Here is a 27,200-nt window from a genome sequence, read left to right on the forward strand (position 1 = left end):
CCTAAAAACCTTTTTATTCAAAAAGGCCTTTGACTGTTGAACCTGTGTTCATTCTTGTGATTTATTTTGTGTTTTTAACTGCTGTTTTTGTTTTTTAACTTATTATTATTATTATTATTATTATTTTATTTTTTACTCTGTAGCACTCTGAGATTCTCTTGAATGAAAAGTGCAATACAAATAAAATGCATTATTCTTATTCTTATTATTGTTAATATAATTAATAATGATAATTTTAAATCTTGTAGGCCAGATTTTACAAACATATTTTTAAAAATATATATTTTTAAGCCATTTTGAAGGTAGAATAGCAATCCTTTACATTTCTGTAAGCATTCTTTGAACACTGAATTTATATATTTTTTAAATATTCGACGAAAATTCCAGACGGATACGTTCATCGGAACCAAATGTGACACAGCCCAATGAAAAGGGCTACCTGTAGGCGAAATCATTTTCCAGTTTTTTTACATGTGCTTAAACTACAGATTGTAAGCTTTCAAATGATGCATCATACATTGAAATCGGAAACCAATTGAAGACGACATGAGTATTTGAAAGTTGCTACACCGGAAATCACTAAGCACAGAAAATCCCCATCAAAGATAATGAATCCCCATCAAACAACAATAAACGAAGTCATTGTGTTATAGATTACACTTATTTAATGAACGTAAAACTGTTCGGAAAAATAACGAGTGGGTACTTCACATCTTCGAGTTCAATGTTAGCTAAAAAAACGAAAATCTGAAGAAAAAAATAATAATAACTTTAAAGACGAATTTGACGTCTTTCTCATTTCCGAGAGGTGTCCAGAAACACCAGGAGCAGTCACAAATGTGGCGGAAGTTCCTACGTGTTCAGTTTGTTACAGGAAGCGTTTGGTAGGATTTACTCTAAGGAAGGGGAGCTTGATTCTTCTACAATAGGAGGTTCAGCAGGTTGGTGTTTTCCGTAATAAATTCATTTTCTCCATCAGATTGCAACCAAGTAAAACATGATGTTGTATGTATGTCATAAAAACACTTTGTTGTCAAAAGGCCAGTCCATTCCATCAGATGGGCCTGCCTGCCATTACCTGACTAGCTAGTAGCAGCAGCCACAGCTAACTGTTTACTTTGTGTAGCTTCTATCTTGCTGGCTAATGTTTGATACGACTGAGAAGTCAGATCTCACATGTATACATGCTTATAATACGCTAGTATTTCCTTATAGAATAAAGTCGTTAGCAAGGAAATCACACTCTTGCTACGTTTCTAATCTAATGTTAGCTTTATAGCCTAGTAGCTTGTCAACAACAGAGCAAATAGAAGTAGGCTAGTGTTTTCTATTATTCTTTACTAGATTCATTATAGTTCCTATGTAGTTATAGTCAATATCTTGTAAAGGTTATTGGACAATACGAGGAGGGTGACAGTTGAAGGGTTCACTGACACTGTTGTTTGGCTGGATATGTTGTCATGAGTTGACAGCACCACTTCATACTTCAGTGGGTTAGGGTTAACCCTATCACTAACCCTGTACAGTCATTAACAAGGTATTGACTATAACTATTCTAATCATACCGGGACTATAATGAATCTAATAATAAAGAAGACGCACTACTTATAGTTGGTCTGTCGTTGACAAGCTACTAGGCTATAAAGCTAACATTAGATGGGAAGCGTAGTAAGAGTGTGATTTCCTTGCTAACGACTTATAAGAAAATAATTGTCAAGGTCTGATTTGTTGTCCCCATGTCCAGATCTATAACAGCATCCTCTATGTTGATGTCAAACGTTTGATGACAATACTTTGGTGAAGTGAATGCATTATGCACATAATCAAAGAATATCATGACACCAAAGCTGTACAATAATAGCAAGTTTGTATTGGAAGCTCCATAGGAGACTAGCAAATTAACCTGTTTTAGCTTTTTTTTTTTTACGTGATAGAATATGTAGTGGGCTTGCTTCAGCAAGTCCAACTATAGTTCTTCGAGATACTTATTATTAGGTGGTCTTGGTTCAGCTTCCGTTTATTTATTTTTTCTTATAATGACTGATGTATCGATGATTCACAAACTCCTCCTCTTTTGCAGCGCTATGTTGCCGACCACCTCCCCGGAGAGCCACGGCAACGGTAGCCTGAGTGCCGCCCGTGACGCGGCACGCCACACGGCGGGCGCCAAGCGCTACAAGTACCTGAGGCGGCTGGTGCACTTCAAACAGATGGACTTTGAGTTCGCCGTGTGGCAGATGCTCTACCTGTTCACCTCCCCTCAGAAAGTCTACCGCAACTTCCACTACAGGAAGCAGACCAAAGACCAGTGGGCCAGAGACGATCCTGCATTCCTGGTGCTGCTCAGCATCTGGCTCTGTGGTCAGTCCCCTTTTAATAACCTAGTAGGTTAACATGCAGTGTTACAGTGCGAGTCATGGAACAGTGAAACATGTTTTCCTTTGGTTCTGTACTGAAATCCAAACATTTCCTATGAGGTTAAAGTAGTAGTATTTGAGGGCATTTGTGTACATATTGGTTTCACCATATAGAAATTACAACATTTTCAAGCATGAGTGCTTAATTTGGACATTACATGAATCTGTCCCGTTACTTTTGGAGCCCTGAAATAGGGGCACTATGAAAGGTGTCCTTTCTAAATGGTGAAACCAATACACAAATACCCTCAAATAGAAGCTGAGAATCTCATAGTAGTTGTTCGATTTAAAATCCAAACTTTTGGAGCGTAGTACCAAAAGCTTTCATGGAAGATATGAATACACTGTATATTTTTACAGTATATACTGTACTGTATATATATATATATATATATATATATATATATATATATATATATATATATATACTGCTATAATGCTGCAGACCAAGGTTGGCAACTCCTACGTAGTAGATAGTAACTCAAGGCCACATTCACATACCTCAGACAGGATCCCATGATGCTTCAGTATGTAGTCTGGATATCTGTTGTCTGATGGAAGAGACGTGTGTTCTGTCCCCCCCTCTGCAGTGTCCACGGTGGGCTTCGGGTTGGTGCTGGACATGGGCCTGCTGGAGACCCTGAAGCTGCTGCTCTGGGTGGTCTTCATAGACTGCATTGGCGTGGGCCTGCTCATATCCACACTCATGTGGTGAGTAGATTGGGCCGCCCGGCCGGCCTACAGACACAGCAGACCGCTCAAATGTTGCAATAGAAGCAGCGTTTCCTTATTTATTTTATATATATCTCTATATATCTATATAGAGATATAGATATATATGTTTTTATGTCATTTCTGCTTTATTGGGATAGAGACAGTAGATATTGACAGGAAGGATGGGAGAGAGAGAGAGAGGAGGGATGACATGCAGGATAGGTCACTGGCCGCAATCGAACCAGGGACCCTTCGATTATGTTGCATGCGCCTTAGTGAGCTACGCCACCCATGAGCGTATTGCCTTTCCCTTGTCCAAAGTCAAACTTGCTGCTGCTTCTACCTTGAGGCACTTGACGTAGATCTACTGGGTTAGTTGGGTGAAAGCAATAGAATGGGAAACTCCACCTTTGTACAATACCAGTGCTAGATAAGCTGTTACCATTTTGTATACATGTTGATCCTTTACCTCATTTAGTGCAGAGGGTGAATAAAGTCACCCAAATTGTCAAATTATCATCCTAGATTGCCACGGGTAACTTTATTCCCCAAAAAATGCATAAATGATAATGCTTCATTTTGTAGCCAATCGGACTACTGTTGCAGATAAATACCACATAAAACACTTAAATACCACATAAAACACTTAAATACCACATGAAATACCACATAAAACACTTGGCACACTAGGTGGTGAGTGTTCCGGAACCCTTTGGCAGTTAAGTGAGCAACAAGAACTGGGGTCATCTTTCTCAAGGTTTCAGTTTGTGTATGTTTTCAAGTTTTAATGTTTTATTGTTACATCACATTACACAAGTGTAAGAGAGTACAATTCTTAGGCTTCGGTTCCTGACATTGCAGCACGAGACAATAAGGCAATAGGCATAATTCAAGATAAAAAAAAGTGACAGTAATACAGGACATAAACTGTGACAAATAAGACACAATTCACAGTACAATCAGTAATACAAATAGTAATAATGTAAAAATAAACAAAAATGTTTGTTTTGTGTCCCCAGGGTCATCACCAATAAGTACCTTCTGAAACACCCAAATAAGGACTATGATGTAGAGTGGGGCTACGCCTTCGACGTGCACCTCAACGCCTTCTACCCTCTACTCGTCATCCTGCATTTCCTACAGCTTTTCTTTATAAACCGTGAGTGATGAACTGATATTACACGTGCATGATTTGACAGGATTTACTTGTCATCGCATGTTATTTTTGACTGTCTTGATTAGTAAGCAAAAAATGTGCATGTGAAGTCTTGTAAGCCTTTACTGTGCAGGGTCTCACCTCCGTGTTGTGTTTCAGATGTCGTAGTCATAAACGCTGACTGGTTCCTGGGGTATTTTGTTGGTAACAGTCTGTGGCTGACAGCCATTGGCTACTACCTGTATATCACGTTCCTGGGTTACAACGGTGAGTTTTTGGTTTTAAAGGGATAGTTCCTTTCTAATTTACATTAGACAGAACTTTTTCTTTGACATGGGCTCAAGTGAGTTAAAAACAACACAAATTAATAATAATAATTCATTGTATTTATATAGTGCTTTTCTAGGGCTCAAAGACGCAGTAAGTCATACACCAAAAGCTCAGTACCTAATTGACCCTGGTCTCTTCCTGCCTAAACCTCTCCATCTCCCCTCCACAGCACTGCCCTTCCTGAAGAACACAGTGGTGCTGCTGTACCCCTTTGCCCTGCTGGGCCTCTTCTACATCCTCTCCCTCTCCCTGGGCTGGAACTTCACCAAGGGACTCTGCTGGTTCTACAAGTACCGGGTCCAGTAGACGGAACCACAATGCCCACACAGCGAGACAGAGAGAGGAGGGAGGGGGACACTGGTGGCTCCAGTTGACAATGGGCTTGGACTCTCACGGACAATGATTTCATTTTTTTGGAGACAAGGGAATGGATTGCAGTTTTTGTATACTTTGTAAATAGTACTCTGCTTGTAAGATACACAAATCATGGATTGTTTCTAAGAAGATATCTTGGTTTCTTTTCTGTAGATTTTCTTTTTTTAAAGGAATAATGATATGATACATTCTCAAAATCCTTTTTGTTGGAAGAGGGAAAAATAACAAGCAAGGAGGAAATGTGAGTTTCATTTGGTTTGGAGAGATTTTCTCTTAAGTGTACATTCCCGAGCACTATCAATAAAGAGGTTTTAACTTAACCGATCACTTCAGTGGAATAAACAGTGGTTTCATTTACCGTCAATGTCATGGAATGTTTTGTGATAGGACTTTTGAGTCACGCTAGTCTGTTCTATTCTATCAAGCTCTACCTGATAATGATGTTTCGGGGCCAAAACAAATATATATTTTTTGTAAAATTCTGTTTTAACTGTGTCCAGGCTGTTTCACTATTATCTTCTGTACATTACTTCTAGACTGTCAGGTAGGATGAGCCTCAGGGAGGGACAGCATGGATGCGTAGGTGGAAGGAAGAAAAGGGTACTTATTTGCCATTTAGCACATTTAGCACTTAGCCTTCCAAAGCCACTTACAACAAATACATTTGTCAAGTAAGTGCATCATCTATACATCAGTCATCATAATAAAAAGTAATCTATGCCAGGGGCCATTGGCAGTTACAATACTAGAAGACGGAATAATTACTTTTACTATTGTTATATATATATATATATATACTGTATATATATATTTTTTTAAACGGTAGAGGAAGAGGAGGACTGGGAAAGGACGGGAAACCTCAGAATGAACAAGACTGAACAGGATTTAATTTATTATATTATTTATTATGCAATAGTGTAAGAACAAATTTAACAAGAATGCATGATGAAGCCCTCCGGAACAACATTCAAGGTGTTCCATTGAAACTAATATGGGGAAGAAGCGCATTTGTAACAGAGGAGGAAAAAAAACAAACACTGAAATGCTTTCGTTGAGACGTTGTTATTGCAGGGACGCCATCAACATCCTCTTGAACTTCTCCAGGTCCACCTTCCTCATGATGAAGACCTTGTGCTGCTTCTCCAGGAGCTCCATGGTGTCCAGGACCATCATGCCTCGGGTGTACTTCCCCTGCAGCTCCACCGTCACCGCCTCCTGGTCGCTCTCCGTCACGAACGTGTCGTCGATGGCGGCCGCCATGGCGTACGAGTCACATGACACAAAGCCCAAGCCGGCCACCAGCTCCAGCTGGTACCTCTCGCTGTGGGCCACGTCCATGGTGTGTTTGAAGATCCTCTTCATGAACCGGGCCTTGTCAGTGTCCTGGGCCAGCCAGGTGTCACAGAACGCCTGCAGGGGGGAGAGGAGATGGGACATGATGATACATGGATTTCACCAATAAATCATAATCCTTCCCAGAGGGATGATAATAACATACATACAAGACCCAAATCATGCTGCAGACTATTGAGATAGTCCCCATTCAACTGCAGTTAAGCCTTGTAGACTGTACCTTCATTTTCACACGCGACAACTCCAGTATTGCTGTAGAGTGTAGACCTTACCCATGGTAGCTTATTCCTGCAGGCAAACTCCCAGGCAGCGATGTAGGTAGGACACAGGAAGCGGTTCAACACAATGTAAGCAGCCTCAGGATCTGCTGCGAAGTTGAACTCAGCACACACTGTGGTGTTCCCTCTGGCTGCAACACAACAACTCAGGCAGTTAGACGAGACTATACATACATAAAATATTATTATTGCTATTATGGTGTTTTCTGCATGTCACAACATGCTTGCATTTTTGTTTTCAAAGTTATCAAAGTTATTAAGTTATCACCATGTATTATTATTATATATATTTTTTTTTAATTGGTTAATATAATGCAAGACAGTGAGTATGTAAGTATACAGTGCCAGTCAAAAATCTGGACACACTTCCCCATTCTATTGTCCAAACTTTTGACTGGTACTGTCCATAGTGTGAGTATCTAAGTGTCATTTTTACATGGAACCCTTACAGTCTGTGTTGCCGCCCATGATGTAAAGGCCTTTGAGTTTCTGAGGGAGGGTTGGATCAATCTTCACTGCTAGAGCCAGGTTGGTCAGTGGGCCAGTCGCCACCAGAGACACCTGTACAGGTTGTTTTCTAGTTTATTACGGCTTAAAGTGCATTTCACCAGGGTCACAACATCTGATAAAAACGTACACACAAGATAAAACATAAAATAACCCATTAACCACAGATTATTTTCCATTTGATAGTAATAATACCTATAGATAATAGGAGTTAAGTGTGTATAGGGCTCAGGGTTGATGTGAGAGTTGACATCTATGATACCTCCCCAGGATGCTCATTTATCAGTCGGATCATGGCTGCCACCGCCCCTTCGGTCTGGAGCAGCTCCAGGCCTGGGGCATCGGGATCAGGGGCGTCTCCCAGCCCGTCTTGCCCATGAAAGGAGCCCGCAGTCAGGGTAAGGGCCAGCAGAGGCTCTGCAGCTCCACGAAAGACTGGGATCTAAAAAAAACAGACAACATGGTAGAGATTTGGAGGGAATGAAATGCACAAAAAAACTAACAAACAGTGAACTGGTCATGTTGGTAATTAAAGAATAGTAGTGGTGGGGTAGTGGTGGTCTAGTGGATAGTGAGTTGGACTTGGGATCGGAAAGTTGTGAGTTCAAATCCCGCCTGAAGCCACACCACTACTAGTGTGCCCTTGGGTAAGGCACTTAGCCCTCAGTTACTCCAGGGGGAATGTCCCTGTAATTCGTAATTGTAAGTCGCTTTGGATAAAAGCGTCTGCTAAATGGCAAAATTATTAAATTAAATTAAATTATTAAGAATACCACCATACTGATAATTATCTAAATTATCTACTTTTGAAACATTTTTAATATATGAACTGAGAGCAGCAACAGAGCAGATTTGGTGAGGATACAACAGATATTCACAGATTATAGGTCCTAAACATATTTGCTGATTTGCTAATTGTGGTGTGTGCTAGATGTATATTCAAACTTACTTCAAGTCTCCCGCAAACCTTAAGGACGCGCAGTGTGTTTTTGCAAGAGTTCTCCAGAGAAGTGTTGCCTGTCACGCAGGTAATCCCCAGGATCTCCACGTCGGGTGCAACAAGTGCCATCATAAGAGCCTGAGCATCGTCCACACCAGTGTCGACGTCCACTACAAGTTTCTTAACCATCTTTGCGTCTTCTGAAAGCACAAAGTAGAAGAGTGTAGAGCCAAAAGAACAAGAACACATTCATCACTGTCCCGTTACTTGGGCTGGGCATTTTATCTAGATTAAACATACACAACTGATATGCAACATGGAATATTTTGGGATGAAAAAGAACATCTTACCTGTGAATTGTCTTTTGACGGTGATCTGACAGCTTGTGCTTCCGTGTCTTACAAGAATGTTGTTGAACAAGAAAGGTGCTCGGCTGCCACACCCACTTATGAAAGATAGGCATTTAGGGAATTTTTTTAGTTTTTTTTATGAGCTCAAATCACTTCAAAACGAGGACAGACACAATACATACAAAAAGGTCAAAATATGCAACTTTTATGATTATTTACTGAACAGGATTTTATTATGCAATACTGTAAGACAAAATGTAACAAGAATGCATAGTAAAAATGATTTGCTATACATGTATGTGAGAGTATATTAGTTAATAAATTAATATTCATGATTAAGTGTTCAACTGAAACCAATAGAAACGGTGCATTTGTAATAGTGGAGGATAAAACACTAAAACGCAGGTTCCCATTTGTTATTTCAGGGATTCCATCAACATCCTCTTGAACTTCTCCAAGTCCACCTTCCTCATGATGAAAGCCTTGTATAATTTCTACTCAAGGGACTTTATTTAATTTTTTAAAAGATAGATCAGTAACACATAAAACCTTACCTCCAGTTCCTCTGACAACGGGACACAGGTCCCCAGAGTTTGTAGAATTTCAAAGGTGCTGCCATGTCGTCACCTGCAGACCTGCACTCCGTTATAAGCAACACGTTTCAACATGTGGTAGAATTCCTGAAGATCTCACTCATCTTGTGGATCGTCTGACTGCATCGCTTACATTCATGTGCATGGCTTACCCAGAGCTGCGCTACAATGTCGCTTCTGGCGCCTTCAAGCTAAACATAAGTTATATTGTTTAACTGACGTTGTGACCTTGGGTAAACTTTCACTACTGATAAGGACACCCTGAAAGGATTCCAGAATACTTGCAGAATTAGGATCCGCAGAACAGAAATGGTGAGCAGGCAGACAGCTATGTGTACAATATTTGGAATGTGTGAATAGTTGACGCTTAAACAAGGTAGGCTATAGACTTAAGGCCAATGCACACAGCGTGCGATTTCTGTTGCGCGTCAACATTCCATTTTGAAGTTTGAATGGAAGTCTATGAGAACATCGCATCTCAACACACACGGCCCCGATTTTAATCGCACGGCGAAAATTCGATTCCATTCATTGTGAAGCTAACATTTGCAAAATTTGACAGTGCGACAAAACTCGCACGCCGTGTGCTTTGTCCCATTCAAAATGAATGGAATCGAATTTTTGCCATGCGATTAAAATCGGGGCCGTGTGTGTTGAGATGCGATGTTCTCATAGACTTCCATTCAAACTTCAAAATGGAATGTTGACGCGCAACAGAAATCGCACGCTGTGTGCATTGGCCTTTACAGTAACATTTTGTTTGCCATATAACCAGCATCAAGCTATTATGGGCAAAACCAAACATTTCGGGGCTCCCCACCACATCCGCAACTGGCAATAATAAAAACAAAAACGTAATACTTAATAATAATAATAATAAAAACCATATATACATTTAAATAAATGCAAATTATGGAATAACATAATAAAGGATTGGCTTATCAAAAGCAAGGCTCAAAAAAAGTATTCAGTTGCTTTTCAACAGAGCACATTTTTTAAATAGGGGGATTCCTCATATGGAAGTTTCTCAGTGACCAACAAATTCATTATTATTATTATTGTTTTTACTCAGGGCATATAGTCTGTGTATGGGGAGAGGTGGTACTGCATACAACTCTCCAAAATTGAACTTTGAATGAGTGGCTTCATTTGAAAAGACATAATTAGAAAACAGTTGAACATTTAGTTTTTTTATTTGCATCAGATATTGATGAGCATAATTTATAGCAATATTCAGATCTATACAGATATCCTATTTCTCTGTGTATGATAAAAGATATGTGCCCATTACAATAGAAAGAAATACAAATCCAATCCAAATGCTTGTTGAATTATACACTATAGTATAGAAAGTACATAAATGCAAAATAAATGTCTGCAGATAGCATGTCGATCATTTCCAATCAAATATCTTTAAGCATGTATAGTTGTACACAAATTGCATTTCACAGTTGGGTTTATGGGCAAATCCTGTTGTATGCAGTATAGGTGCCTGTTTAATGTGTAGCTTTGATACATGCACACACAGATGACAGTGTTTTATGGACACAAGTCTCCTCAGTATCAATGTTGACATGGGTTGCAAAAACAATTCTCAGAGAACGATGTAGCTAAACATAGAGTGAAAGCTACATTGTCCTTGTGGCCAAAGAGCAACACTCTTGAGCAACACTGTTTACAGTTCTAAACTAACCATCAGGATAAAATGTTTGCCCTGGTCCACAACAGTGCAGAAAAAACATACAAGTAGAAAAGATAAAACGTTTAAAAAAACAAAAACAAAAAAATTAAGTACAGTAAAGTAGACTTAACTTGGCTCCCCAGATTCCCATTAACTCTTTAAGTCTAGAACACTCTATTGATTACATTGGCTTATACTTCACTAACTTATGGGAGACTCTGTGACTGTATTGTGGCAGTGGATGTTCTCCCCGTGCTACCTGTGTGTGTAAAGAGTTTGGGGGTGGGGGGCAGCGGAGTGTGTGCACAGAACACTAAAAGGCCTCCAAACAAAATCAGTGCAAATTAGGGTTAAAGGTCACTCACTATAACCTCATATAACCTCATCACCTCCACGGCTGGCGACCAAATTATGGGCAACGTTCTGTGACACAATGTGCGTTATAAATGTCCTTACTGCTGGCCTTTCTCACTTGGATCAACATTAGATTTAGAACAGAAAAACACAACATTAGAACAATGTTTCATATAGAACCCTCGCCTCCAGTAAAAAAAGAACCGGCTACATAAGGGAAGTGCATCAGTCTGGAACATTCACAATGGAGCTTTTTCCTAATTTCTCTCAGTGCTTAAGACTTCACTTCAACCACCTGCCAATGGCTTTCACAACCCTACTTTTGGCAATTGAGTTAGTTAAAGGAGCTACACATTACATTTTCAGTGTACTAAAGATATAATGGAGTTGAACTCATCTGCAGGGATTGTGGAGCTATAGGGCCCTATTATGCACTTCATCAATAAGACGAGGCGGTAGATCTAAACTTAAGACGTGGAGGCGTGGTCAAGGCCACTTTGCTATTATGCGTGCTGCAGTGGGCGCCTTAAAGCCGGCGCTAAGCAAAGAAATTAGTCATGGGTGTGTTTTGGGCGTCTTCTCAATCAACCCAATCAGCGTGCCAGGTGCCATTCCCTTTAAGAACCGGCTGCGTTGAGTCATTAGCGCTATGCTATTATGGAAGTCCTGAGAAGGAGGTCAGCGCGCTTCTCTGCCTCTCCCTTCTGAAATAAAGCATTTATACTGTGACCGTAATTGACGTCTTGCCGTGGAGCCACGTGCGTGTTCATGTGTGCCCACATGCATGCGCAAACCGCGGAGGCGCGCTCGTGTTTCAAAACGTGCATGAAGTCTAAACTTAAGAACTTTTCAAACCACTTCTTAGCGCTAGGAGCAAAGTCAGATCGCATAATAGCAGGGGCGCCTAGTGCACTTCATTAACATATGAACACTCCCACAATGAGCAATATATGCACGGGAGTTTTACGTCTTATGTGTGGGCGCCTATCGACACCTGCATAATAGCAGTAGCGCATATGAAGCGCATAATAAGGGTGGCGGTAGGTCTTAACCTGGCGGTGCGTCTTAATTGACACTTAAGACGGCAAGTTAAGAAGTGCATAATAGGGCCCATAGTGTTCCAAAATGATAGCTCCCCAGTCCCCACTAATGTTATGACTGGCTGGTACAGCCATTCTGCTGTCAAATGGTCCATACAAATTGTGCCACTATCCATAATGTTTCTTTCTGATGTCTATTTTATGTCTTTGTTATTTTTATATATTATATTATCCAATTGTCACTTTCTATCAGATCTAATGTGTAGCTCCTTTAAAACAATGGTTTTCAGAAATGAAAAAAAACATACAGTACATCCAGGTGACTTACAGATAAGACACTAACAGCTGTGTTTGGTGAACGGAGTAGCATGTTTACTGCAGAGGCCGAGACACAGCACAGTGTGAGGGAAAATCCCACAGTAGCAATGTTTCCACAGGCAGAGATCTGCAGATGCCCTCAGATTCAAAGACCGAAAAGAATCAATTTTGTGTATATTATATGTAAAACCCCAACTAATAGATAACTGAAACTCATACACTAGCTGAAGATGCTCACGGTTAACATATAAAATATGGGTTTGTTTCACACAGACGGTATATTCTTAATATTGTCAGCGTGGACCAATACTGGCCCGATATGAATGTTCTAACTCTACAAACCTCGAAAAACTCCAGCAGGTGATAGGTAGCAGTACAACAGCTCAGTGCCTCACTTTGTATAGTGGGACAGAATCAGTGACACTGTATCTTATTACCGTAGTTGACCTAAAAGCATGACATACTAACTAGACAGTGTTGTCACCGTATTTTAGAGGTTCATCTAGAAATCTAGAACTTCAGAACAATCCAAAAGTTGTGAGGTCTGAACAGATTGTTTAGGTATCTAAACCAGTGGTGGTGGTGGCATTTTTCACCCATTTAATTTGTCATATCATACTATACATCTATGAAATGGAAAAATATGCATTGATTCAGTGCACAAATATCGATCACGCCTAAAGCAACTACTGGGTGTCAAAGAGCGTCTAAACAGTGATTCAGCAGAAAAGCAAAGGGCAGCGGAGGCTTGTTCAGGAGGTGCAATGTTTAGAGAGGCAATCTGGGATTGGTACATCCATCTTTTTACTTTTAAATTAATCATTTAATAATACAAAAATGTTTGGGGGTGATTGCTTTGTGGTTTCAATCCAAGATTGACTCTCTAAAACGTTGCATACAGAAATGTAACTCATAGAGCTGAAATTATATCTTGCAAGACAGAGAACCGTCGGTTCTACGCGATAGATTTCTATCTGAACGGGTCTGTAGCATTACATCCTCCTGAGTAAGCTGCACTTTGGTCTTTTGCTACTGGCGTCTCTATTGGACACCGTCGCCATGGTAGCCACGGTCCAATCAAGTCTCAACCTTGCCAAAGGTCCCATCGGGGGGCCTGTAATGTTTGGGGAAGGCCTTGAGCTGCAGGGAGTTAAAAGCATACTTGCGACATCCCACATTCTTCATGGTGTTCTCCCGTCTGCACCCCTCACTGGGAAAGAGGGAGGAGAGGGGAGGAGGGGGGAGGAGAGGGGAGGGGAGGGGGGGCAAGCAAAGAGAGGATGACAGCAAGTGAAGAAAACAAAAACAAAAAAGGGTCGGCGTTAAAAGACAATGAGCAAAAAGACCAACACAAGGTACTGTCAAAGAAACATGGAGGCAATGTGGAGAAGAAGGCCATGGCAGAGGGAGACGGAGGCCCTAGGAAGAGGAGGATGGTATCAGAGGAGGAGGGAGCGGCCCCCAGATAACCACATCTGACTCGGCTCACCCAACAAGTGCTTCATAATATTTTAACCATTCAGCCGACGCTTTTATCCAAAGCGATTTACAATTTAGAGATTACAGGGACAGTCTCCCCTGGAGTAACTTAGGGCTAAGTGCTTTACTCAAGGGCACACTAGTGGTGGTGTTCCCAGGTGGGAATTTGAACTCATGACCTTCTGATCACCAGTCCACCTCACTATCCAGTAGGACACTACTACCCCCAATAACACACTTCTGAGCATCAGGGGTCGCGGGAACGTGCAACACATATCAACAGAAAAAAACAACAACAAAGTTTTACAAAAATAATATTTCAGCGCGACAGCACATTTCATTTCATTTCAACTTGAGGAACAAGCCATTCAAATACACTGTAGCTTACAGCTACATTCCTCTGGAATGACTTTGGCATGAGATGTGTTACATTACACGGTTAAAGCGGAGTCTTTGGAGGGGGGGGGGGGGGGGGGCGGACTGTTATTGCACTGTCCGGACAGAAGCATTCCACAGAGAGGGAGAACGGCATTGTTTTCCCAGATCATATTCCATAATTTTCCGGGTCATTTGAGGAAGCCAAGACACTGAGTTGGAGAAGCTGACTGCACACCGAGGGTTAACACACAGATAACTGAAAACAACATGGAGGACTCATCCCTCCCAATGTGATAAAGTGACACCTGCATGAAGATTTATATCATAAGCATAATCACACTATATACTCTACATATCAATAAATATATTTAGCCAACATTTAAGCATTGACATACAAGCATTTAAATATAACGCACAGCGATAGAAATATATTCTCCATATTCACTTCATCGTGTTCTCTTAAGAATTTGCTTTAAAAAAATCAAAATAAAAAGCTCATAAGGAATTCAATAAAAACAGAGAGAAAAACTTGAGAGTTGAAACAGGAACTTATTGGGTTTTGGTTTCGCAATGAATGGAACTGAGACTGTTTGAGAGATACAGTATATTCTAAAAATCCAAATTGAGAATTTTACAGTGGTCCTCCAATTTGTTGTGTCCATCGAAGAGAGCTTCTATCTTGCCAAGAACATTTCACCTGGGCCCAATCATTTCAAAACGTTTCATCTGGATCAGCTGTCTGATTTTGAATAATATAGGGGAAATCAGACAGATTGATCTGATCCTGGATAGCAAAACAATTATCTAGATCATTCAAATCCGGATTCAATTTTAAATACTGGCCCCTGGACACACCACAGTGATTACCAGGGATTTCATTCCCCAACAACAGGGGGCGCTGTTTCATGGACGTTTACCTGATGACACTACTGACCGCGTCTCATCCCCACTGTCTTTCCTGTCATACGGACATCGTTTTTCCACGGTTAAAATAGAGGTAGTTCTAAAATCAGCATATGTATCAATAGAAGATCTGATACTGAATAAATGCATACATTTCTATATTTACAATATAGATATTACAATATCCAAAAAGGAAATAGAATACTTAACAAATAAATACTGCATACTACTTGTTGATGATGCATAATACAATGTGTTGGTAATGTAAACAGTAACATTGCACAAAATTCAGAATAGGTTCATAAAACAATCTTTCAAATACTCGGGAGCCACCTAACCATCTTATCTAGATTTGTCCACAGCATTCAGTCAACCAGCGGTGATGTCCTCATCCTCATGTCTACTAACGTCCAGCATCTTTACCATCCATCCGACATAGGGGGAAGTGGAGGACATTTTGGGGTGTGGTGAAGTTAGATGTGGGGGTAGGGGGTGTTAGACCCCTCCCCCCCCCACCCCGCAATAGGAAACGCCGATGGGAGGCTATTTTGGGATCATCCGTTTCATCCTTAGTAGGTCAGGTTAGATTGAATAGTCCTCTCTGTCTGGGGAGGTAACAGAGATGATGTCATACTGATACTGGCTGAGGAGAAGAAGCTTGAGAAATGATAGTACAACTTTAACAACGTGAATGCGTTGACATGAGACTGGTAGACATGTTTCTATGTGGGCGACTCCATCGAGACACTGAGGGGTTCTGCTGCTGCTTTGACTTGCAGTGGACTGGTAGGAAGGAAGCTTGAAGCAAAAGTGCAAATCTTGGAAGTAACCCTAAAGTGTCAACGATTAAAAATCCATAACCTCTGTTTAAATGTAGGGCTCTTCCCTGTGGAAGCGGGGTAGGGGTTGCATTTGGGTGCTGAAGTACCTGGGAAGGAGATAGGGACCTGGATTCCCCCCCTGTCTGACACCTGGCTAAAGCCTTTGGCACAAGCATCTACATTCTCTTCTTCTTCCAAAAACTGCTACCCACGTTGCCCCTTCTAGCGAAAACAACTTATATATTATATATATACAAACTCTATCATAAATAGGAAAACTTTATACAGTATTATTGATCTTTCGGGCATATCTGATCAACAGAAAAGTAAACGCTAGAGAAAAATCCCCAAAATACACAGGAAGAATAACTGTTGTCCAGCAAGTGATATTATCTACACTGCATATTCAAACGAGGTCCCCTGAAATCCCACACACTCCCACGTTAGCCAACTCAAATTTCTCAGACGAAAGATCGAACCGTGTCAATCGGCAAGACAAGCGAATCTTCACAACATGGCCGACATCAATAGACAGTGCATCTGTTTACATCTCTCTCTGCTGTAAGAGCAGGAAGACCTGAGAGACAACTCACAATATGGCCGCCGTTATCAAAACTGGCAAAAAAACAAACCGTACGATTTTTAGCTTGACATTGGCCCTGGACAAGACTTCCTATGGTTTATGAAATATCAATCAATCAACCTGCATATAGCTAAATGAGAAAGAAGTGGGAATCAAGCCAGCCCCCAAAAAACTGCACGATTGTTCCTGTTGTGGTAGTAGATACACTAAACCATGAATTCAGATCAAGATGCTAAAAAAAAAGGGCTATGATCATGTGTTAGAAAACTTAGGACACAAACTGGAAGGCTGCTAGTCGCTTCTGCTAAAGAGCACTGTGCAAGGCTGAACCCCCCCCCCCCGTCCCGCCCAAAAAAACATGTGCAAAGACCATTTTGGTAATTCAGTCACCACAAAGCATGGCTCCCACGACCAACATAAATTTAGCTGATTAAGGTTTGGCAGTAAATTACATTTACATTTTAGACATTTAGCAGACGCCTTTAACCGAAGCGACTTACAAGTACATCGGGTGTCAGTGGACTTGTCAAAGGGAGTTGGGAAATTCAGACACCTGATTTTCCACCTTCAATAACTATCAGTAGGCGAAGACTATCACTTATTTGATCATAACGGGCAGCAGTTGTCGCCTGTCAAGGATTACCCTTCATAAGACCAGGACATCCTTTATGAATATGTGGAAGTAGACCTGGTGTATATTCTCAGATTATTACATTCTGTAATTCGTCTATATTCCCTAAAACCACGAATGACAAGGAAACAAAAAAAGGTTTGAAATTCTATAAATAAATGCATGTAGATAACCGCAAGACTGCAGTAAAAATAAAAAAAACACACACTAACTGAAACTTTGCGAAACCATGCCCACTAAAATGTAAGTGTTGGGCCGGCTGTGGCGCAGGAGGTAGAGCGGCAGTCTAATGATCGCAAGGTTGGCAGATCGGCGGTTCGAGCCCCGGCTGGCCACATGTCGAAGTGTCCTTGGGCAAGACACTGAACCCCAAATTGCTCCCGCAGTGAGCGGGCCGGCGCCTTGCATGGTAGCTTGGCCGCCATTGGTGTGTGAATGTGTGTGTGAATAGGAGGCCGTTGTAAAGCGCTTTGGACAAAGGCGCTATATAAGTGCAGTCCATTTACCAAGTGTTGCACAGTGCTCTTTAGCGAAAGCCAATTGGAGCCCTGAAGCTGAAAACACTCTTACTGTAGCGCTTACTGTACCAACTGTAACATAATACTATTGCCATCAAATCCATAATATCGGCTAAAACAACTTAGGCTATATATTTCACAACGTTTCTATTTAAAATGCATCGCTCCTCGGTCGTTAGAAGATTGGTCTGTAACTGACAAATAAGGCAGAACACTGACAATAACAGTCGCAAACTGTAGAACTGCACGTAGAACTTAAGACCGGCCTCCTGCTCCGACTGGATTGGCTGGGAGACAGTGAGCAGGGCGGGAGGAGTGCTGGAGGGGGGGCTTCCCATTGGGTGGGAGAGGCTGCCATTCTAGCTGAGTGATGACGCACGTAGTACATTAAAGTACACAATGCCCACCCCCTACCTATATGGTCCGCCCAGTTGAGCTCCAGAAAGACTTGACAGACAGATTGCCTGACTGACTGACTGACTGACTGACTGACTGATGGGCAGCCTGTCTAACACAGATGATCAGACAGGGCACCTGACTGACTGACTGACTGACTGACGGATGGGCAGCCTGTCTAACACAGATGATCAGACAGGGCACCTGACTGACTGACTGACGGACTCTTTGGCCTTCTGCCTGGCAGCCTGCTGACTACACTGGGGATAACAGGCCTGAAGAGAGAGAAGGAGGGAGGGAGAGAGCGTGAGAGAGAGAGGGGGAGAGAAAGAGAGCACGAGAGAGGGAGGGAGAGGGAGAGAGAGATAAGGGGGGAGGGAGAGAGAGACAGAGAGGGAGAAAGAGTGTTCGCGTGTGTGCGCGCAAGAGAGAGTGCGATAAAGAGAGGAGAACTGGGCTCGGGGGGGCAGGGTGGGGCGGGGCGGGGCGGTGGCGGTGGCGGGGCGGTGGCGGGGCGGGGCGTTCAGCTGCAGCGGAGCTTGGCCAGCACGTAGGCCACGCTGAGGAAGAGCCAGACGATGAGCAGGTTGGGGCTGAGGGCCAGCAGGGGCAGGGAGTACAGCAGGCTGGGGTCCAACCTGAGGTCCCGGATGGGCAACAGGCCGCTCAGATTCTTCTGGATCACCCCCTCCCTGGTCCCAATGCTGTAGGAGGGGGGGGGGGGAGATGGTATGGACGCGTGGGGAGGGAGGAACAGGGACCGAATGATGCCAAAATAAAGAGGAAGAATGAGGAAGGAAGAAGGATGCACCATGGGAAATGTAGTCGATGTAGGGGGCGGACATGACGATGGTTGGGAAAGGGAGATGTGGATTATGGCGCGGGTACAGGGGGACGGCAGAGCAGGGTGGAATATGAGGTTCAGACCACAGCCAATTGGAGCGGGATGGAGCGGAAAATCAGATCCCCATTTCAGCCGGGTTATGATTATGAACGGCAAAACGTGGATGACGGGACACCAAATCAACCGGCGATAAAACAAAAAATGAAGAAAGAATTTTAAAAATCATATCAAATATCATTCCAAAACGCACGACACATACCAAATAATAGTCCAAACGCATCGCCGTAACAACAGAGGGGACAGAGAAGACAAGAGAGAAGGAGAAGAAGAGAGAATCAAAAGAGAAAATTAAGGAGAGATGTTGCTGCATCTTTGGGAAAGGAAAGAAAATAGTTTGTAAGAAGACACACCCAGCGATGGTTCTCCATGTTTAACAGACAGACTGACGGACATGGGAGAGAGTGAGGGCTTTGGGGGGTGTTGGGTGTGTTATGGGGTGGGGGGGGGGGGGGGGGAGGCGTGCGGTTGAGCTCACTCCCACTACAATTCCATTCGACGGGAAAAAAAGTTTTAATTCAAATCATGACCATGATTTATCATGATCAGAATTAGAACCTCTCCTGACGTGGAAAGGAATTGAGCCGGAAATGGAATGGAATCGAACCGGGATGGAATTGATCCCGACCCCAGTGGGAGGGAGGGAGGGAGGGAGGGTCCTGCCAGCCTAGAGCCATGCAGCAGCATGGGCGTGCCTCATCCCCCAGCATGCTTTGCACTCAAAAAAAGCTGCACCTGTCAAAAAAAAAGCATTTACAAGGAACCGTGACCATGGCAACCATTCCTTGAGTTTTTCCCTCCTCCTGCCCCCTTGCCCACTCATCCACAGCTGTGTGAGATCAGAACTAACGCTCCTAATGACTCTCCTGATACGCTGTCTAGTCTCCCACACGGGGGGGGCAGTTCTGTTCCTGGGCTGTGGAAGAGTGGAGGAATGGCCGATGCTCTCCTATGACACAGACCTCGGATCAGATTACCTTCCTCACACCCCCCCCCCCCCCCCCCCCCCAAAAAAAAAAATCATCCATTATGCATTATGGGGAAGGGGGGCGGGCAGAGCTGACCTTCGATCAGTGTCTAGGGCTACCATCATCCTGCCCTCCCACGTCATAGGATGGGAGGGGGGAGGAGAGCGCTGATCCAGGGGTGAGGGGGGGGGGGTGGTGGTGGTGAGGGGGAGAGACCATGCAAGAAGCTGCAGGACAGCAGCCTTCCTACTCAGTAACACAGCAGCAACACACTGTCAATTCAGAGGGTATCTCTTCGTTTTAACCGCACATGGACAGGGACTGCAGATGAAAAATGAGCTGTTTGGCTGTAGCTGGTACACACATCAGCTCTCAGCTTCTAAAAAGCGTTCTTTCTTTCTTTCTTTCTTTCTCAGCAAGCAGTGTCAGCAAACAAGGGGATGAGGGTTGAGGACAGAGAGGGCGGGGGGGAGGGGTTATGTGGAGGTATGGGAAGCAAGGTGGGTCAGTTTCAGTCTGGAGCCAGATCAAGTCAAAATGGGGAGCACATTCTCTGCCCATCTGGCTGCACGGACAGACAGACGGACAGACAGACAAGCAGGTGAGACGGACAGGATGTGTCATTAAGGAACGAGTGGCAACTACAGAGAGAGAGAGAGAGAGAGAGAGAGAGAGAGAGAGAGAGAGAGAGAGAGAAAGAGAGAGAGAGAAGGAGAGACAGAGAGAGAGAGAGAGAAATAGAGAGTGAGAAAGAGAGAGAGAGAGAGAGAGAAAGAGAGAGAGAGAGAAAGAGAGAGAGAGAGAGAGAGAGAGAGAGAGAGAGAGAGAGAGACTTTACGGCTGGGAAGCCAGTCAAACTTTTTCAAATCAAGTCTCCTGTAGTTGGCACAGGCATGTGGAGCGAACCATGTGTTGTTGTTGTTGTTGTTGTTGTTGTTGTTGTTGCTGTTGTTGTTGTTGTTGTTTCAGTTCAGGCAGTGGGAGGTGGGGGGGGGGTGACACCTACCTGCGCATGCAGTCGAGGGCCTGGGTGAAGACCTGGGGGGCCATGCCGTGCTCATGCTGCAGGATCAGACACTGCTCCAGGGTGACGGACATGGCCGTGCGGTCCTTGGCGCTCTTGCAGCTGGTGAAACGCACGCCGTTGAGACGCCGGCAGATCTGCATGGGGTGAGGGAGGGGAGGGAGAGAGAGAGAGAGACGGTGGGCAGGAGTTGGGGGGAGGGGAGCTGTCATGGCGACAGGTAGTGTGGAGAATGCTGACACTTGTTTGTAGCCTACTGTACCCACTCCACAAAAGAGAAATATGAAATATGATTGTATTTTTAAAACATGTATTACTGTCTATTTTATTACTTTTACTACTGGTACCTGAAGAAGGTCTATGACCGACAGCTTGCAATAAATTAATGATTTTTTGTTCAGATTTGAGTGTTGCGGATGCTGCTTTTTTGTGTGTCTGATACTCTCCAGCTCCAGCACCTCAGCTACGTCTGCTAGCAGATGAAGGAGGTATGTACTGTACCCTAGTGGATGAAGGAGGTATGTACTGTACCCTAGTGGATGAAGGAGGTATGTACTGTACCCTAGAGGATGAAGGAGGTTATGTACTGTACCTCTGCAGCCTGCCACAGGATGTCCACGTTCTTGTTCTTCCGGGCATGGACGTTCTGCCCCAGGAACCTCAGCAGCTCAGGCAGGCAGGTCTGGGAGCGGGACCGCGGCAGACCTGAGAACGGCCAGGGCGGAGAGGTCGACAACGCTCTGATAATAATAATAATAATAATAATAATAATAATGCTTGGAATAATCGGCCTGCAAATATCCGATCTTTATCATCTTTTTACCTCTTTAAAAAAGCACTGTCCGCCTATTATAAGCTCAACTGTACATGTCCGTTATAATATCACCTCTATTATAAAGTTACAATCATGTCTATATCTTATAGGATCACTGTCACCATTACTATTCTTCTATTGCTAATCATTGAAAGATCCATCTGTATGCTCATTATGTTTTGTTCTAATTCATATTTTTGGGTTTTGTTTTGTCTGTTTTGTTAATTTGTCTGTCCTGTTGTTACTGTAGTTTTTGTTTATTTAATTTATTTTTTATTTTTTTCTTCTCTTGTTTTTGTTTTTGTTAAATGTGTTGTCTAATTGTCTTGTTATTTTATTGTTGTTGTATAGGACCCCCTCGAATACGAGATTCTCAAGGGGCTATTCCTAATAAAGCAATTTCCTATAATAATAATAATAATAATAACTTTTATTTGTATAGCGCTTTTCCTGCAAACGTTGCAGCTCAGTGATGTGAGTTCTACATATAGTAGTATTATAGTAGTATTCATATAGTAGTATTGGACCCCCCCTGGTGTTTGACCTCATGTTGTTGTGTTACAACCCGACTTCTACACACAGTAACTCACAGTCCTCAGGCAGGACCTCCTTGAACTGCTGGTAGTAGGAGTTGAGGCGGGCCAGGCTCTCCAGGTTGATGATCTCCTGTAGAGAGGTGTCTCCAAACCTACACACACACACACACACACACACATTTTAAATGCTTTATTTATGTCCACATAAATGTACAATACCTAAAGGATATAAATACTATCAGTGCATTTTGACATTATGAAAACAGTCAGTTACAGTAGTGCTGAGCCGACAACCAGTGATGCCTACACATAGGATGTTATTCACACCAAGTGATTCCTTCCACTTTGGAGTGCTTGTTTGAAGGCAACTCTGATTGTTGAACACACACACACACACACACACACACACACACACACACACACACACACACACACACACAAATATGCGAAGTCAACTTCACTTGGGGAATCCCCGAAAAAATCCATTCTGATTCTTGTGAATGATATTATATAATAATATATAGTAAGTAAGTAAAGCTTTATTTATATAGCACCTTTCCTACATGAAATGCAACTCAAAGCGCTGCAACTCAAAGCGATTATATCGATTTTCCCGTTGAAGAAATCCTTGGGAAGTGTGTTCCTGTGTGTAGCGAGTGAACAGTACTATAGTACCGTATTTTCCGGACTATAAGTCGCACCCGAGTATAAGTCGCAGCAGGCCAAAAATTGGTCATGAAGAGGAAAAACCCACATATAAGTCGCACTGGACTATAAGTCGCATGGTTCAAGGGAACGGGCTTGGCGGAATCAGCGGGGAAAGAAGACCCTGTTGAGCTTGACTCTAGTCTGGCACTGTGAAGAGACATGAGAGGATTTGTAAGCCCAGGAAGGACATAATTCACGTTAAAACTTCTTCTGAAAGGTTAGAAATACTTAAATTATCGAGTGTAAAGCCAGGGCTAGCTAGCGCGTTGCTAACGAAGGTTAGCAAAATGGCGTCGCGGGAGCAAGCAAACAGGATGGAACAGCCTCTGAAAGGTAATAAATGACTTTAATATCGTGTATAACGTTCATAATAGCGTGTATAACGTTCATAATATAGTGCTTAATGTCCACATTGTCGAGTGTAACGACTATTTATCGTGTATAAGGCCATGACAAAGATAGCTTGGTGAAAAACGGAAGTAGTTAGGATGAAGGGCGGCCTACAAACAATGCAACATTGAACAGCCTCTGAAAGGTAATAAATGACTTTAATATCGTGTATACCGTTCATAACATCGTGTATAAGGTCCATAATATCATGTTTAATGTCCACATTGTCGTGTTTAATGTCCACATTGTCGAGTATAATGGCTATTCTATCGCGGATGTGGCGCTAGCGGAAGTAGCAAAATAGCCTCGCGGGGGTAACTTAGCAACATAGAACAGTCTCTGGAAGGAATAAATGACTTTAATATCGTTTATAACGTCCATAACATTGTGTATAAGGTCCATAACATCATGTTTAATGTCCACATTGTCGTGTTTAATGTCCACATTGTCAAGTATAATGGCTATTCTATCGTGTATGAGGCGCTAGCGGAAGTTACTCCTTGGTTCATGTCAGTCAGAGATTACCGTATGTCAGTTCATGTCAGTCAGAGATTATGAATTATTGATATATAAGTCGCACCTGACTATAAGTCGCAGGACCAGCCAAAGTATGAAAAAAACCGCAACTTATAGTCCGGAAAATACGGTACTCCATTCCACGACTAGCTGAAGTCAGCTTGACTTAATGTGAGTGGACGTATTTGATTGACACCTGTCTGTCAAGTCACAGTCTTCAAATCAACTGAGGGAGTGAAGTGGACTTGCTCTACATTTGGAGAATCGTAATGGAGCCCATCTCTCTCCCCCCTCCCTCTCTCTTTCCCTCCCTCCCCCTCCCTCTTTCTCTCCCCCTCTCTCTCCCTCCCAGTCTCCTCCTCCCTCCATCTCTCCCCCTGTCTCTCTCTCTGTCTGTCTCCCTCCCTTCATTCCACCCTCCCTCTGTCTCCCTCCCTCCCTCCCCCTCTCCTCCTCTCTCTCCCTCCCAGTCTCCTCCTCCCTCCATCCCTCCCCCTGTCTGTCTCTCTCTCCCTCCCTTCCACCCTCCCTCTCTCTCTTCCTCCCCTTGTCTCTCTCTCTCTGTCTCCCTCCCTCCCTCCCTCCCTTCCACCCACCCTCCCTCCCTGTCTCTCTCTGTCTCCCTCCCTCCCTCCCTCCCTTCCACCCCCCCCCCCCCCATGCCCCGCCCTTCCTCCCTCCCTCCCTTCCTCCCACCCCCCCTCACTTCTCAGCCAGTGTCTGCTGTTCGTTGATCCCCACGTTGAAGAGCACCGGCTGCACCCTCAGCAGCATGCCGTTCTGGATCTCACGCGGCAGCGCGTCGAACATCGTCCCCGGCAACGGAATGCGGACGTTGAAGCCGTCCCGGTTGCCCGTGATGACGGGCAGCATGTCGGGGGCGTTGGCGGACGTCGCCTGGGTGACCTTGAAGGTGACGTTCCGGAGGTCCATGATGCCCACGCTCATGTCCTCCAGCATGGCCAGCTCCTCTCCTGGAACACGTGTCACACGCACACGTGCACACACACACACCGCATACACACACACACACACACACACACCACATGCACGCACGCACAGCATACACGCACGCACGCACGCAGCACATGCACGCACACACGCACAAATAAGTGAAGACACATAATAATAATAATAATAATAACTTTTATTTGTATAGCACTTTTCCTGCAAACGTTGCAGTTCAAAGTGCTTTAAGTGTATATGTGAGCATGTGTGGAGAGGATGAGAGCAACGAGAGAGAGAGAGAAAGAGCACGAGAGAGAGAGAGAGAGAGACAGAGACAGAGAGAAAGAAAGACAGAGAGACAAAGACAGAGAGAGAGACAGAGAGACAGAGCGAGAGAGAGACAGAGAAACAGAGACAGAGAGAGACAGAGACAGCACGAGAGAGAGACAGAGAGAGACAGAGACAGAGAGACAGACAGAGACAGACAGACAGGCTTGTTTACCGTAGGTACTGAGCAGGGACTCAAACTGAGCCAGCAGGCCGATGGTGTAGAGCTGCCTGAGGAACCCGTCATCACGGAGACAGTTCCTCAGTTTGATGATGAATCCACAGATGAGGGCAGTGAGCTGGAGAGAGAGAGAGAGAGAGAGAGAGAGGGAGGGAGAGAGGAAGAGAGAGAGAGAGAGAGAGAGAGGGAAAGGGAGAGAGAGGGAGAGAGAGAGGGGGAGAGGGAGAGAGAGTGAGAGAAAGAGAGAGAAAGAAAACAAAATTCACATAAACACACCGTTCCATCCAACTGCCACCCCGTCTCACCGCTTCTGTATTCAACTACACGACAACGTAGGGAGAGGGGTGTGTTTGCGGTGTGCGTGTGTCGTGTGTGTGTGTGTGCGCTGACCGTCTGGCAGAACACCACGTCGCGGCGGTACTGCAGGGTGAGGTCCATGGCGATGGTGGGGGCGCTGTCCTGCATCAGCAGGAACACCATGGACTTCTTGGCCTTGTCGCTCATCATGGCCACGCACTCCGTCAGCGTGGTGAGCAGGGGGTACAGGGCCTCGCTCCACTCCCCTGGAGCGCACACACACACACACGCACGCACGCACGCGCGCAGACACACCACCTTAAACACACTGTGCCCTCCCGATATCTGCTACCTCGATATTGTAACAAGCTAAATCTGACTGATGACATATTTTCATTGAATTTCAGAAATACTGACAAATATAATTCAACTGATCGATGTGGTAATACAGGACGACAGAGAGGGACGTTGTGACGGATGATATTATAGATGGATCCTGTGTAATGCTAGATCTGGAATAAGCAGCAACTGCTGAGCTGGACTGGAGCTTTGTAGGGAGCCTGGGACTGGCACACAAGAGTGGGGGGGACAGACAGGGATTAAAGCAGGGAGACAGGACAGGACAGGACAGGACAGAACAGGACAGCAGAGGACAGGACAGGACAGGAGAGGACAGGACAGGACAGGACAGACAGGACAGGAGAGGAGAGGAGAGGACAGGACAGGACAGGACAGGACAGGACAGGACAGGACAGGACAGGAGAGGAGAGGAGAGGACAGGACAGGACAGGAGAGGAGAGGACAGGACAGGACAGGAGAGGACAGGACAGGACAGGAGAGGAGAGGAGAGGAGAGGACAGGACAGGACAGGACAGGAAAGGAGAGGACAGCACAGGACAGGACAAAAGCAGGGGGTAGGGCAGGACAGGACAGGAGAGGAGAGGACAGGAGAGGACAGGAGAGGAAAGGACAGGACAGGACAGGACAGAACAGGACAGCAGAGGAGAGGAGAGGACAGGACAGGGCAGGACAGACAGGACAGGAGAGGAGAGGAGAGGACAGGACAGGACAGGACAGGACAGGACAGGAGAGGACAGGACAGGAGAGGAGAGGACAGGACAGGACAGGACAAAAGCAGGGGGTAGGGCAGGACAGGACAGCAGAGGACAGGACAGGACAGGACAGCAGAGGACAGCAGAGGACAGGACAGGACAAAAGCAGGCGGTAGGGCAGGACAGACAGGACAGGACAGACAGGACAGCACAGGACAGCGGACAGGACAGCAGAGGACAGGAGAGGACAGGACAGGAGACGACAGGACAGGACAGGACAAAAGCAGGGGACAGGACAGGACAGGACAGGACAAAAGCAGGGGGCAGAACAGGACAGGACAGGACAAAAGCAGGGGGCAGAACAGGACAGGACAGGACAAAAGCAGGGGGCAGGAGAGGACAGGAGAGGACAGGACAAAAGCA

The 27,200-nt window shown here is 44.2% G+C and overlaps 3 protein-coding genes across 5 annotated transcripts in view; 1 reads left to right on the forward strand and 2 right to left on the reverse strand.

Moving 5' to 3' along the window:
- Positions 1-844: 844 nt before the first annotated feature.
- On the forward strand, positions 845-6,164 carry unc50 (unc-50 homolog (C. elegans)). 2 transcript variants are annotated; one of them, XR_013937475.1, is made up of 7 exons: positions 845-941; positions 2,081-2,361; positions 3,008-3,128; positions 4,151-4,290; positions 4,447-4,554; positions 4,787-5,233; positions 6,097-6,164. XR_013937475.1 is itself a non-coding variant. In XM_080533031.1 (6 exons), the coding sequence occupies exons 2-6, from the start codon at positions 2,085-2,087 to the stop codon at positions 4,921-4,923; spliced, it is 783 nt and encodes a 260-aa protein (XP_080389157.1). In that variant the 5' UTR covers positions 845-941; positions 2,081-2,084; the 3' UTR covers positions 4,924-5,312. The 2 variants fall into 2 exon arrangements, 1 of the variants encoding a protein (XP_080389157.1); XM_080533031.1 differs by lacking the exon at positions 6,097-6,164 and having other exon boundaries at positions 4,787-5,312.
- LOC308159272 (inosine-uridine preferring nucleoside hydrolase-like) lies at positions 5,921-8,488 on the reverse strand. Its single transcript, XM_080533030.1, has 6 exons — positions 8,421-8,488; positions 8,080-8,270; positions 7,393-7,572; positions 7,073-7,184; positions 6,618-6,754; positions 5,921-6,402 (listed from the first exon to the last, which is right to left on the reverse strand). Exons 2-6 carry the CDS (start codon positions 8,257-8,259, stop codon positions 6,055-6,057), a joined length of 957 nt encoding a protein of 318 aa, XP_080389156.1. The 5' UTR covers positions 8,260-8,270; positions 8,421-8,488; the 3' UTR covers positions 5,921-6,054.
- A 4,906-nt stretch (positions 8,489-13,394) lies between these two features.
- The window catches only part of inpp4ab (inositol polyphosphate-4-phosphatase type I Ab), a gene marked incomplete at both ends in the record, with an annotated part of 33,943 nt that continues 20,137 nt past the window's right edge, over positions 13,395-27,200 (reverse strand). Inside the window, 7 exons of one of the 2 annotated variants that reach the window (XM_080530638.1) lie at positions 13,395-13,616; positions 20,991-21,145; positions 21,601-21,713; positions 22,413-22,510; positions 24,679-24,946; positions 25,423-25,546; positions 25,819-25,991. In XM_080530638.1, coding sequence (XP_080386764.1) covers positions 13,484-13,616; positions 20,991-21,145; positions 21,601-21,713; positions 22,413-22,510; positions 24,679-24,946; positions 25,423-25,546; positions 25,819-25,991 — 1,064 coding nt within the window. Of the gene's footprint in view, positions 13,617-18,638; positions 18,820-20,990; positions 21,146-21,600; positions 21,714-22,412; positions 22,511-24,678; positions 24,947-25,422; positions 25,547-25,818; positions 25,992-27,200 lie in introns of those variants that run through there. The other variant, XM_080530637.1, reaches the window with a different exon arrangement.

Source organism: Nansenia antarctica (genome assembly GCF_963989245.1).
Source record: "Nansenia antarctica genome assembly, chromosome: 5".
Lineage (NCBI taxonomy): Eukaryota > Metazoa > Chordata > Actinopteri > Argentiniformes > Microstomatidae > Nansenia > Nansenia antarctica.

Excerpts from the sequence above, each read along its gene's own strand:
- unc50 (XM_080533031.1), top strand. The coding sequence starts at position 2,085 with ATGTTGCCGACCACCTCCCCGGAGAGCCACGGCAACGGTAGCCTGAGT. Across the intron at positions 2,362-3,007 it reads GCTCAGCATCTGGCTCTGTG|TGTCCACGGTGGGCTTCGGG; the intron begins GTCAGTCCCCTT and ends CCCCCTCTGCAG. Across the intron at positions 3,129-4,150 it reads CTCATATCCACACTCATGTG|GGTCATCACCAATAAGTACC; the intron begins GTGAGTAGATTG and ends TTGTGTCCCCAG.
- LOC308159272 (XM_080533030.1), bottom strand. The coding sequence starts at position 8,259 with ATGGTTAAGAAACTTGTAGTGGACGTCGACACTGGTGTGGACGATGCT. Across the intron at positions 7,185-7,392 it reads TAAATGAGCATCCTGGGGAG|GTGTCTCTGGTGGCGACTGG; the intron begins GTATCATAGATG and ends CAACCTGTACAG. Across the intron at positions 6,755-7,072 it reads CATGGGCGGCAACACAGACT|CCAGAGGGAACACCACAGTG; the intron begins GTAAGGGTTCCA and ends GTTGTGTTGCAG.